Source organism: Equus caballus, chromosome 20 (assembly GCF_041296265.1).
Source record: "Equus caballus isolate H_3958 breed thoroughbred chromosome 20, TB-T2T, whole genome shotgun sequence".
Taxonomy (NCBI): Eukaryota; Metazoa; Chordata; class Mammalia; order Perissodactyla; family Equidae; genus Equus; species Equus caballus.
The window spans coordinates 43943140-43956337 of record NC_091703.1 but is presented as its reverse complement, the minus strand read 5'-3'; the positions used below and the strand labels follow the sequence as shown (position 1 = coordinate 43956337).

The following is a 13198-nucleotide window of genomic DNA, read 5'->3' as shown; positions in this document are numbered from 1 at the left end:
TACTCTCTGGCACTTAGACACATGGAAATTCATGTGGGAATTCACGTGGGAATGCCCAAATCACACAGTGCAAAGGAGAAACAATTCCCACAGCCCTCTGTAGCTCTCAAAAGACACTCTGACTTCTTCGGAGCCCATTACCACACCTGTGCCCAAAGAGGGCCACACCAAAGCACTTGCACTGCGGCCTGCCTTAAGTATCGACAACCTCGTCATTAGGGCTGAGTTTCCGTCTGCTGATGGATCCCACCTTACTTAAGATGGGATCCATTCACCTCAAAGCTTCCCGGGCCTCTGGTCCACCTCTGGTTCTCATTTCTCCACAGTTGTGCTAATGACTTGGGAGTTAAGAAAGATCTAAGTCTCACGCTTCAGAAACACAGGCTTTTATTTTGACAAAGATATAGACAGTGGTGACTGTAAAAGGCTAGCATAGTTAATATGTACACTATACAGTATCTTAAAAAGGAGAACTTGGGGCATTTTCTTTGTCTTCTATACAATAAGAGAATCATGATCCCTTCAGATGATTTTTTGTTGTTGTTTTAACATATACATTCTTGAATTTCTTCTTCATCCTTATTCTCCTTGACATCAGCCACTCTGTCAAATCCTGAACGCAGGAACGTAAAGAATATCACAAACACAAAGAATTACAAATTACAAATTTAACTCATGGCCCTGAAAAAGGAGATTTGCTGAGCCCTGAGGCAAGGAGCTATATTCTTTCCTCTCTTTTTCTTGCCCACATCCTAACATTTACCTTCACAGACATTACATTGTGATATCTAGGGCCTTCTTTCTCCTTTAGTGACCATCCAGCCACTCCAAGGGAACAATCTTATTGTTGAAGCTGGGACCAAGGAGGAACTTTCTACACCTAAGGATTATAGATACTGAAACAAAGAGCTGGGAAAAGGCTGTTATGCTGTTTAACAATATAAGGGATCCTTGTCTGTCTAGGCTGGATCTAGCACTAGTGAGAGGATGATAATTACCTCTGGAGCAAGGACTAAGTCCATATACCTGTGTGTCCTTACTTTGAAGGGTTGCGCCTCCCTACTTTGGAGGTGCAGCCTTCAACTGCTTGTGAGTAAGATTCTGAGACTGTTCTCAGACAAGGGTTCCAGGAAAGACTGCTTACTCTGTATTCCTAAATTTCCTTCAAAGGAGATGTCTTCCTCCAGGACGTCTCCCTCTATCCAAATCCTGGTGAAGCAGGTGTCAAAAGGTCCTATGATGTTGGTCATGGACATGGATTCTCTCTTTCCATATCTCATTACAGAGGCTTTAAGCTCAGAGACCCACTGGTGATAGACAGGGCAGGTCACACATCGAGAGAAGAACTCCTTAAAGTACTGAAAGGAAAGGAGGGTCCATTACCCCAGGGGTTAGTACTCTCTTCCCTCCGCTCCACTCCACCAGAACTTACAGCAGTCCCCACTCAGCATACTCACTCAGGGCTGGGGGAACAGGGAGGAGCTACTGATGGCAAAGGGGCTCAGAAAGCTGGTTTGAGATACAGAGGAACTGGAATGTCTTAGACTCAGAAGACAGGGCTGTAGGGAGATGTGTCAAATTACAGACTGAGCCAGAGTGGGTCCATTGAGAAGGACTAAATGTCAACATTTTAATGGTATTGGGTAGTAGCTGCGGAGAGGCAGAAAGCTAAGGAATCCAGTCCTGACCTACATCCAAGAATATCTGGGAGGGCACAGGAGGTAGGTGGAAAGACTTTCTAGGTGGAGAGAAAAAGGTTCAAGGAGTAAAAAGAGACAGAGGCAGCAAGGAGAAGAGTAAGGGAGAGACGCAGGTGGCAGAAAGAGTGCCACGGGGCCAAACTGTAACTTAGGCATTAGCTGAAGGACAGTGGAGAAGCAGGCACCTTAAGGGTGTGGCTATGAGTCTCTGGGGGAATACGCATGAAGACACCCTCTGGCATTTTCTGTAACATGAGCACGTGGCACTCCAGGAATCGAACAAAGCCGTGTGAACCAAACAGTGAGGCATTGGTTCTTTTCACCAACTGGCGAGCCTTGGAGAAGTGGTGCTCAAATAGGTTCCACTGCGAGCCCTGGGCAAACCTGGAGGGAAAGAATCGCAGCTCTCAGCTCTGTCCCCTGCTTACCAACCATGGCTTTTCACAGAACCATCATTTCTCTATGGTTCTAAGACCTCCTGGACAGTCAGAATTGTGATGCTGGAAAGTGGCCAAGGCTACTAACTCACATGCAAGGAGACTTAAAAGCAGACCAATGATCTTCAGCCTTGCCGTGGGTCATCCAGCATTTCAATATAACCCTAAACCTGACCCTCAACATACAGGCCCAAACCTGTTACAGGACAAGAAGAACCCTTCCGATAAGATGGGGGGAACGGGAGGTGAATGGTCTTTAGAGGTGGGTTAGAGATGTGGAATAGTCCTGCCTGGAGGGGTAAACGGCGATTGCTTAAATGACTTCATGGTGTCCTTAAATTTCTACCCTTGCCCACAGTTCCTGAGTAAGATTCTGGTACCCCATATTACCACATGGCCAGAGAGGAGTGGACCCCCAGCATGACATTGCTCTGCGAGGTTAGAACGCAGCTGTGCTCATAGTGTTGAATGAAACGCAGACACTCCCCAAAAGGACGACACAGCAATCCTGTGGACAAAGAGGGTAACCAGGCTAGCATGAGTTGTCCATGTAGGAACTGGTACAGAAGGTGTGTGGTACAGGGGAGGAGACAATACCTGAGAGGCGGACACCCCTGAATCACAACATGGTTCCTAGACTTTAAGGCCGGGGGCTAGAAGCAGAGACCATGCCCGAGGGACAGTTTCATGATCGCCTGTGTTCCAAATCTGGGGCCCCACCTGAAGTCTGAATACCTTAGGAGTGCAGCAGAGCCCTGCGCAGGATTTACCTTTTCCATAGAGCAGCAGATCTAAGCAAGCAGAATAGAAGCAGGCCAGGCCAAGGACATCATGACCCCGGGAAATGAGCGCCCACTGACTCTCCAGCACATGGACACACAGATCAAATCTGCCAAAAGACAGAGCTACTGGGACCAGCGAGGGAGTAGGAAGGATGGTGCAGGAGAGGGGGGGATCTTACGCCATCAAAGCAGCCTAACAGCCCCTAGATCTCCTCTCCACAGCTCTATAGAGAGCATCTGGGCCTGGGTTCAGACTTATCTCTTAGGAAACGAAGTGGGAAAATGCCTCTGAGACAGTTTCCAGGGTCTTGAGCTACTGAAAGTCCCTACCTCTCTAGAGAAAAATGAAAAAAAGAAAACAAAACAGGAATATGTAGCAGCTCAGACACTGTATTTCCACTCCTGACCTCCCCTCCACACTTAAGACAATGCTTCCTGGCGTGACTAGAGAAGAGACAGCTCTGCCTGTGGAAATGGAACAGCATCTCCCTCACCACTCCAAATTTCTCCGGGAAATCATACCCTCCCCTCTTAGGCAACAAATAAAAATGAAAGAAAATGATCTTAATACTTCTTCTTCAGAAAAGCAGATCTGAAGAGAACTGAGAGAACCAGATTCTCTAGAGCTGGTTTCTTGAGGTGTCTGCATATCTCATGAGCTTGAAAACCTAAGGAGGTTAAAGAGTATTGTGTGAGGTCTAGCTGTGAACCTGGCCTCTCTAAAAGCCCTGGGCCCACAGCCCCGAGTGCCATTACCCAACTTGATGGAGAAGTCAAGATGGCCGAGGCAGAGCTTGGTGTAGGCCAAGGCCTGCATGAGCTGGGCTGTGGCCAACAACCCCTCCCTGGAGAACCAACACAGGCTGCTTTTCTGAATGGCCATCTGCTCACAGTGCAGCCACTTCTCCCTGTCACCCATGTTCTGGGAGAACTGGGAGAGGGCCACGTAGGCAGAGACAACCTGCGGGGCAAAAACACGGGGAAGAATATTCCAACTGTACATTCACGCCACATTTCCACAGTGTCCCCTCCTGCCTAAGTGCCCACTCTGGTACCTTGCTGCTCACTCAGTCAGGACTCCTGGTGTCCTTACCTCTCGTCTCCTCTCTGGCTATGAAAACATGCCCCTTCTCGCCCCGACACTTCTAATTTGACCATTCTCACTGCCTGTTCTTTAAACAAACCACTTTCTCCACCTGCTGCTCTTCTTTTTCTCCAACCCAAGACTTTCCCCTTCAAAACATTGACCAAATCTCTTCTGTGTTTTCTCTAAGGCCTCTGATTCTTGCTCCTTAGAAAAGTGCTGCCTAGATCTCTCTTATAACCATGTGCACCTCTGACATAGTTGATGACTTTCTTCTTGAAACTCTGTCTTCACCAGGTGACTATGACACACCACATCTCTTGGATTTCCTCCTGTCTCTCTGGCAACTTCTCAGTTTCTTTTCCTGGTTTCTCCTATGACCCTGACCTCTTAACACTGGAGCTGTTAACTCAGTCCTTGGACCTTTTCTCATCCCCTTGGTGATCTCACCAGTTTCATGGCTTTAAATGCCACCTATACACTGATGACTCCCACATTCTATTTCCAGCCCATACCTCTCCTGTGGACCCCATACGGTACATTCAACTGCCTACTCAACATTTCCAGCTTGATGTCTAATAGGTATCTTAAATCAAACATGTCCAAAACCTGGCTCCCAATCTTTCTCCAAACCTGTTCCTTCTGCAGACTTCTGCAAGCTGATTAAGAGCATCTCTATCCCTCTAGAAGTCCAGGTTGCAAATCTTGGGATTATCCTTGGCTCTCTTCTTTCTCTCACATCCCACAACTCATCCATGAGTGAATCCTACTGGCTCTCTTTTGACAGAAGACACTCCTCCCCACTTCGTCTGCCACCACAGTCCAAGCCAACCATCTCTTGCCTGTATTATGGCAATAGCCTCCTAACTGGTCTCCCTGCTTCCTCTCTTGCCCCTTTCAGTTTATTCTCAATACAGCAGCCAGAATGATCTTATTAAAATAGAAGTAGACCCGGTTACTCTTCTTCTCAGCACCCACCAATGACTTCCCATCTTTTTTAGAATAAAAGTCAAAACCCCTACCATGGCCTACGAGGCCTGCACTATCTGCCACCCACACCTCCCTAGACTCTCTGACTCCTCTCTCCTCCCCTCCAGCCACACTGGCCTCCTCACTGTTCCTCAAACACAGAGGGCACGCTTTGTGCATTCTCTGTGCCCTCTGCCTGAACACTTCTCCCAGATAGCCATGAGGCTTACTTTTTTGCCTCCTTCAGATACTTGCCCAAATGTCACCTGCTCAGTGAAGCTTTCCCTGACCCCCCTTGTTTAAACCTGCACCTCCCAGCCCCCAGAACCCCATGTCCCCTGCCTCCGCTTCATTTTTCTCCATTGCATTAATCATCACCTAACAGACTAGATAGTTCACTTATCTATTATCTGTTTCCCTGGAACCAAATCAGTGCCTGACACATAATAGGTGTTCATCAAGTATTTGTTGAACAAATGGATAAAAGAGAGAGAGAGAGATGGACAGTACAATTAGGAAGACACATTCTTTCCCTTCCTTCTTTTTTCCTAAGTCAGCAATTCTAATCCTTTTTTAGATTATGGACTTCTTTGAGAATCTGATGAAAGCAATGACCCCTTCCCTACCTCCCATTAGCGCCCAAATGCTCTTTTGACCATGCACACAAAATGCTAGATTCAGTTCAAGGAGTGCTCAGTTAGCCTCACACCTGGAAACCCATTTATAAACCTCAAATTAAGAAACTCTGTTCACACACACGATCAGTGGTGTCCCTTAAATCTGGTTTATTTTGGAACCATGCTAAAACCAGGAACTAGGCAGGGTCTCTCTCCCTCGCATTCTACATTTCCGAGTGAGGCCCAGAGGTAAAGCCAGGACTTGCTTACCTGGGCTTCATTTGCAAACTCCTCAGCTGAATTCTTCTGCATAAGAGTGGCCAGGCATGCAAACCTGCGGCTGCTGGCTGTGGCCTCCAGGTTATAGAGCTGCCAGAGCAGGGAGAGGCAGTGTACCCGCTGCTGCAGGATGGCCAACTTTTTCTTACTGTCGTGAAGCACAGGGTGGTTAGCATACCCTTATTCTTCACCAGTACCCAACTGCCCCTCCCCACAGGAAATCCAAGTCTACTCATCATGGGGCCATCTACAGACTTGCCAACTCAGAAATGTTCCTGGAATCCCACTACTTCTAACCCCACAGGCCTTTTTAATTCATCCCTCTTGACCAGGAAACGTTCAAGAGGTTTTTTAAAAAGATTCATTCTTTGAATTGCTATTTTGGTTGAATGAATTTCCCGCAAATTATTACAGCTCAAAAACTAGGTAGCAATTTAATATTTTATATATATAAATAATATATAATTATTAAATAATATATATAAATATATATCTCAGAGAAATAATATTAAATTGCTACCTAGATACATATACATATACACACATACATATGTGTGTGTTTATACACATTGTGTCTTTATTTGAAAGAGACAGGGTAACATCACACTCCAGAAACAAAAGAAGTCCTCTGCTACATTCTCCTACGTTTAACTGGCTGGGAGAGTAAGGTGGAAGAACTAGAACTATCTGTTATTTGCTTGAAAAGAGGAGTCTTAGGTCAATATAGGCAAAACTCCAGGCTGGGTCCTAGTTTAGTTCTCTATGGCCCTAAAGTAGACCAGGGCAACTTAGCCAGGCTTCTCACTTCTCACTAGGGTTGTTTGGAGGTTGGCTCAGGGAACAGGAATGCCAATATTTTTCCAGGAATGTTTGGAAAAGGACACCAAACCAGGTACAAGGAAAATTCCTTTTCAGCAGTCGAAGGGCTTGCCTAGCCAATTTTTTGGCCAAGGTGATCTGTCCCATGTTGAAACAGACCTGGAGATGGGAAAATGAGAAACAGTAATGTAAATGTGGGAAGAGTACTATGGACAAGGTTCTAGATATAGCACACCAGCTCTTTTATTTTGGGAGGTGTTCTTGGGGCCACTGAGGTGCTAGAGTGGGCTGAGGTGGAGCAGAGCCTGGCAACACTAACAAGCACCAGTAGGGCCTGAGCAAGTAAGGGAGAGAGAAAATAGGATTACAGAGAAAGTACCCTCCTTTGTCATTTCCCATGCATTTGTCAGCGAGCAGTAGAAGAAGGCTGTGATTTAGAAAGTGATGCTGCTAGAGTGAGATGGGATTGTCATTTGGGCAGAGATTCAGATGCTTCAGATGGAACAGAAAGCATCTGGAATGTTACCAAATTCCGTATCTCTCTTCCTAAATAGGTTGCACCACCATAGTGCATGCGGGAGTAGGAGCTGGGGAACTACCTTGAAGTTATCATACCTTCACATTCTAAGGCTAAACCCTCCAAGAAAGTAATAAAGTCTATGGTGATTCCAGAAGAATCTTGGGAAGACTGCACAATAACTTCTTACAAAAGGAAAGAAATAATTATTTAACTTTGCTCCAAAGACCTCTTGGTTGAAACACAAATAACACAACACTGTGGACAACTCAAATATTTTCTTTGGCATTCAAAGGCATTATACACATTAGGTTGCAGCTCTAACAAAACATTCCCCATGATATTAGAGAATCATTATTTATAAGTTGATAATTACTCCAACACATTTTGTTCTGTTGGATTTAATAGTAATAAGGCTGGGAGAAGTTGCTGAGCTGTCCTGAGTTACTGATACACAATAAATAAGTTATATGCCTTTGAAATGAATGTCATGGCATGCTTTCCCCAGAGTTTCTATTTGTTATACAAATCTCATTCCCTGAGGAAATTTGTTATAAATGATATAGAATGATCTACAAGGTATATTATTATTATTATTTTAAAAAGCAAGATGTAGAATGGAGTATAGAGAGCTCCTGTTTGTGTATAAAAAAGGAAGGGGGAGACTATACACATTTATGTATGCTGAGCTCCTCTAGTAGAATATAGAAGGATACATAACTCTGGGGAGGGGACACAATGGCTGAGTGATGGATGGTGTGGGGGAGACTTTCAACTGTATGTTCCTTCTTTCCCCCTAGCTTTATTGAGATATATTTGATACATAGCACTGTTTAAGTTTTAGGTATACAACATAATGATTCAACGTGTATATATTGCAAAAGGATCACAATAAGTTTAGTTAATATCCGTCACCACACATAGTTACAGGGGTTTTTTGTTGAGATGAGAACTTTTAAGATCTACTCTCTTAGCATCTTTCAAATATACAATACAGTATTTTTAACTATGGTCACCATGCTGTACATTGCATCTCCAGGACTTATTTATCTTATAAATGGAAGTTTGTACCTTTTGACCACCTTCACCCATTTTGCCCACCCCCCCACCCTCCTGAAATTAGTTTATATATACTCAAATGAGAAAAGGACATGAATAGGCAATTCACAGAAAAATAAATGACCAACAAACATATGAAAATAATGTACCTTATTAATTAAGAAATACACATTAAAATACAATGTAACTTTCATTTATGGATTAACAAGTTTAAAAATGACTGATAATATCTGATGGTAAGAATGTGAAGAAATGGAAAAACTTGAATTGATAGAATATTTTTGGTGGACAATCTGGCAATATATTTATTAAGTGTGAAATCATTCATATCTTCTGTCTTAGCATTTCCACCTCTGGAAATTTCTCTGACAGAAATACTCTGACAAGGAAAGAAAGAGATATTTACAAGAATATTCATTGTAGCAATATTATAATAACCAAAAATTAGAGATAACCTACATGCACATGAAGAAGGGAATGATTAAGTGAACTTTGATATATGCATACAATGGAGTACTTGGCAGCTGTAACTGTGACTGGAAGTACATCAATATGCAAATATGTTCAATCTGTACTATTAAGAATAAGGAGCTGGCCCAGTGGCGCAGCGGTTAAGTTTTCACGTTCTGCTTCTCGGCGGCCCGGGGTTCACCGGTTCGGATCCCGGGTACGGACATGGCACCATTTGGCACACCATGCTGTGGTAGGCGTCCCACATATAAAGTAGAGGAAGATTGGCACGGATGTTAGCTCAGGGCCAGGCTTCCTCAGCGAAAAAGAGGAGGACTGGCAGTAGTTAGCTCAGGGCTAATCTTCCTCAAAAAAAAAAATAAATAAATAAAAATAAAAGTCAGCTGCAGAAGAAAGAGAACATAGACTAAGATTCTATTTTAAGAATAAGAGAAAACAATAATGCTATGACTATGTGTGTATGGCTAGTGAAATCTGCACCAAATTATTAACTCTGTTGGGGTGGCATGGGATTAGCTGGTGCTCTTTCACTTTCTACTATTGTATAGTATTATGTTTTGAATTTGATAACCTTTTATCACATTATCACACCTATAATCTCACACAAAAAATGAAGAGATTTTAAAAGAAATAATGGGGTAACCCTCAAGGAGCAATAACTCAAATTTCAAGGTCACCGCCTGTCCTCACCTCTGACCGAAGAGAGCAGAAAGCGGCCTCCTCAAACTGACAGATCTTCACCTTGTGCTTTTTCAAAAATGAGAATGCTGAGCGTTGGCCCAGAAGACTGCTTGCCTTCCTCAGATAAAAGAAGGCCTCCAAACAAGATGAGGGGCGGAGAAATGGGATTAGGATTTGGGTGATGCTAGGGGTGCGATAAGGGCAAAGTCTGGAGTAAGCTTGTGACGAGGGTCAGGATCTGAATGTGAATGAGGGTTGGATCTGAAGTTAGAAACGGGGAGCCGGACTGCGCGTGGGAGGCAGGGGCAGGGCCAGCAGTGGGCGGCGCTCTGACACTACCACACTCCCATTTCATGTTTTCTCCTACACCCCTTCCAGCTCCTTTCCCTCTCCTACTTTCCTCCACTTTTCACTCCAGGTTACTTGATAGTAAGAAATCCCAACCAAATTCCCCAAGTAAAAGGGCTCAGCTCAGGGGCAGAGGGCAGAGCTTGCTCACCATGTAATTGTCTGACAGGTCCAAGGAGGCAGCGGCAGCCTCCAGCAGGTAATAAAATGCACAAGTGGTTTCTCCGATGATCAGGCAGTGCTGGGTGAGGGGTGACAGCACCAATTTCAGGATTTCCTCACAGTGACAGGGCTTCATGGTCAATACATCCTTCTCGGGGCTGCCCTGAGCCAGCTTCCTGTTTACTTGATCCAGGAACTCTTCCTCAGTTCTTTGTGGAGAGAAGATGAAGAACTGAGCGTGGCTACAAAGTAGCCACTCTTGTCAGGTCTCAAAGCCACTTTTTCCAGGAAGCTTTCCTTTATAATTCATTAATTCTATGTCTATCCTTCTCCTCCATCACTCCGTAAGTTTTTGAAAGTCAGGGACTTGATCTATAATGGCAAAGCCCTATTAGGGATTTTAAAAACCTAAAGAATCTAAGTACGTCACAAACTAAATAGGGAAACAACCACACCTGAAGAGTAAACTAACAATGAGTTGAATAAAAACATAAAAATGATACAAAGCAGTAAGTAATAATACATTTATCTATTAGCATATTTGAACTTTGTCACAGCACATCCGAATATTACTTTACACAAACACCACCATCTTATCCTAACCCTGTCATTCAGGCAGGCAAAAATTACCTTTTACAGATGAGGAAATTGAGGCTCAGAGATGCTTAAGTGACTTATATATGACCTCACAGCTACTGAGTAGAACCAGAAATAGAGCTCACCTCTCTGACTACTAGACCAGTGCACTGTCCACAGGCAACATGAATTCAAGAGGTCAGATCTCTGTGAGATAGACCGACTGAAAAAAGTGGAACTTGAGGAGGGCTTTGAAGGATGATAAACATTCTGATAAGTGGAAGGATGTGGAGGCCACTTAGTATTTATAAAATGGAGAATTGTATAAGCAAAGACACACAGGTGATTGTGGAGGTGATTCATGTCAAATACAGATTTTTCTTTGAAAACTGTAGGAAATCAGGCTGGATAAATGAGATAGGAATCTGTAGCGTGGCTGGTAGACTCAAGGTAGGGACATTTAAAATTGATGGGATGGGCATTAGAAAGCCAGGAGGTACATGGTTAGGAAATGTAAATTCGCTTTAATATCTTCTGAGGTCAAAAATAATTGAGAAGGCAAATTTATAGCTGAAAAGATCTGCTATGTGTACAATGCATTTGACAGCTACTAAATAAAGTTTTTCTTAACCACTAAGAAATAATTTCCCTACAAAGAATAAAAAATTGCCTTTCCAAATCTCTGTTAACCTGAATTTTGGGCTGAGTATAAGAGTCACTACTCTTGGGTGGTCAGATGGCTTCCTGGTCTGCAGGTGAGGTGAATGCCCCAGTTTAATGGTCATCTGTGTCTCACTTTCTGGCCCCCTCCATGCCCACTCTCAGCATCTCCATCTACCTGCAGTGTTCACTTGTGAAGACCTCCTGACTTCTGGATGGTTTTGTCTGGAACTGAAAACTATCTGTAGGTAGAAAAATATGATTATCTTTAATTATCCATGTTTGTATTAACTGAGGACATTTTAAATTCCTGATTACCTTTCTTCTGCAGCTTAGTTCATGACCTAATTGCCTCCCCCATTAAAAAATGACAAGTTTAGGTTAATATCAGCCTACACACAAAATTAGGATGGTAGATTGCAAATTCCTTAATGGCAACTTTTTGTGATTCAAATAGTAACTCCTTTCCTTCTCAAACCACCCAAACCAGTTTCTAATTCTCTTCACTAAAGAAATGAATACAGAAAGTGTTCATTTGGTTTGATGGCTACTTCTAACAGTACAAATCCCTGAATACATTTGGATCAGGTTTATGACAGATGAGAGTGAACCACAGAGCCTAAATCCTAGTGAAGAAAATCGTGAGGGCACAAGATGCCACAGTGCACTAGAGTGACAGTGGCCAGCAGAGGTTTTCAGCTTTACCTAGTTGGCCTTGAATAGCCTTTATCCTCCAGATAAGACTCTCCTCTGCAGCTGCCTTCTTACAGATCAAAAAGCAAAGATTGGGAATGATGTGGAGATGGTACCTCTTAGGGCTTAAAAGCATGGTGGTGGGAGTGAAGAGGAGTCTAAGAGAACTGTTATAGGGAGGATTTGTGTTAAGTAAAAGGACAGGCTCTCTGATTTGTTAATGATCAAAAACGGTAAGGTAAAGTAAGGCTAAGCTAACTAAGGAAAGTGGAGTTTGGCAGCATTACTGCAATGTACAGTTCCCAGGGGCATCACATCACAGCCGGAGTGAACAGCAGCCTCCAGATTTGTGCAGTTCTGCGTGGCCATGCACTGAGGCCTTGGGTCTGGGAAGCCTCCTCAGGGGTTCAGCTGTGTGAGGACGGTCTTGAGCCTCTCGTGTATATTGACCACACTGTCTAATCTAAAGCTGACAGTGATCTCTCAAAAGCAAAAGGCCACATAGGAAATATGAATGATAGCGTAATTTCTTCACAATACCAGACCAGGACATTCACTGTTATTTTTCTCTTCACCTTCCAAAAGTACAAAAGCTCAAATGCCTATAGAGTGCATCAGTCAATGACCAATTTCTCCAAGTCACTGGTCCACCTTCACAGGGTTATCAGAATGTTACACCTAGAGATGGTATTGGGATCACAGATCAATTCCTTCACTTTAGTCCTTTACTATCAACAATTCACTATCTCTCCAGTATCCCTCGCCCCGACCCAACACCAACTTCTCTCCTATCAAAGTAGAAAAAGAGAAGATTTGGTTGGGTCTTGACAGCTGTCTTCAAATATGAAAGAAGGCACAACGAAAAATGGGTGAAGTCACAAGAAAGTAGATTTCACCTTGATGAAAGAAGATTTCTAACAGCTCTTGACAATGAAATGGACTATCTTGCAAGGTAAGCTAACGGAAGATGTTAAAACAAAGAGGGTGAACTCTTACCTGGGATGTGGTAGAAGGGATACAGGCTTCGGGTAACATCTGTCCACTATTCCAAGCTTCTTCAAGTAGCTAACTCCTACTTATCCGTCAAGTCTCACTTCTGGCATTCTCCTTCAAGGGAGTCCTCTCCTACTCATTCCTCAGGCTGGACTAATGACCCTTCTGTAGATACCCCAAACCCTATGCATGCTATTTTCATTGCCTTTACCATGCCATATTGGGATTCTCTATTTATATGTCTGTATCACACCAAAAACCTGTTAATTTCAGGTACCAAGGCTTATTCATTTTTGTATGCTTAACTCCTAGTTGCAACATCTGATACACAGAAAAGCTCCATATATATGT

At 43.5% G+C, this 13198-nt stretch overlaps 1 protein-coding gene across 16 annotated transcripts in view; it reads right to left on the bottom strand.

Moving 5' to 3' along the window:
- Positions 1–370: 370 nt before the first annotated feature.
- LOC100066125 (adenylate cyclase type 10) overlaps positions 371–13198 on the bottom strand; it is a 37127-nt gene continuing 24299 nt past the window's right edge. For 3 of the 16 annotated variants that reach the window (XM_005603881.4, XM_005603882.4, XM_014734400.3), the window contains exons 21-32: positions 11340–11403; positions 9915–10134; positions 9425–9550; positions 6674–6846; positions 5860–6016; positions 3676–3880; positions 3491–3587; positions 2908–3026; positions 2528–2645; positions 1886–2084; positions 1145–1358; positions 371–613 (exon numbers count right to left, since the gene is read on the bottom strand). In XM_005603881.4, coding sequence (XP_005603938.1) covers positions 546–613; positions 1145–1358; positions 1886–2084; positions 2528–2645; positions 2908–3026; positions 3491–3587; positions 3676–3880; positions 5860–6016; positions 6674–6846; positions 9425–9550; positions 9915–10134; positions 11340–11403 — 1760 coding nt within the window. In that variant the 3' untranslated portion in view covers positions 371–545. The remainder of the gene's footprint in view (positions 614–1144; positions 1359–1885; positions 2085–2527; positions 2646–2907; positions 3027–3490; positions 3588–3675; positions 3881–5859; positions 6017–6673; positions 6847–9424; positions 9551–9914; positions 10135–11339; positions 11404–13198) is intronic. The other 13 variants (XR_011429735.1, XR_011429737.1, XR_011429731.1 and 10 more) reach the window with 9 other exon arrangements.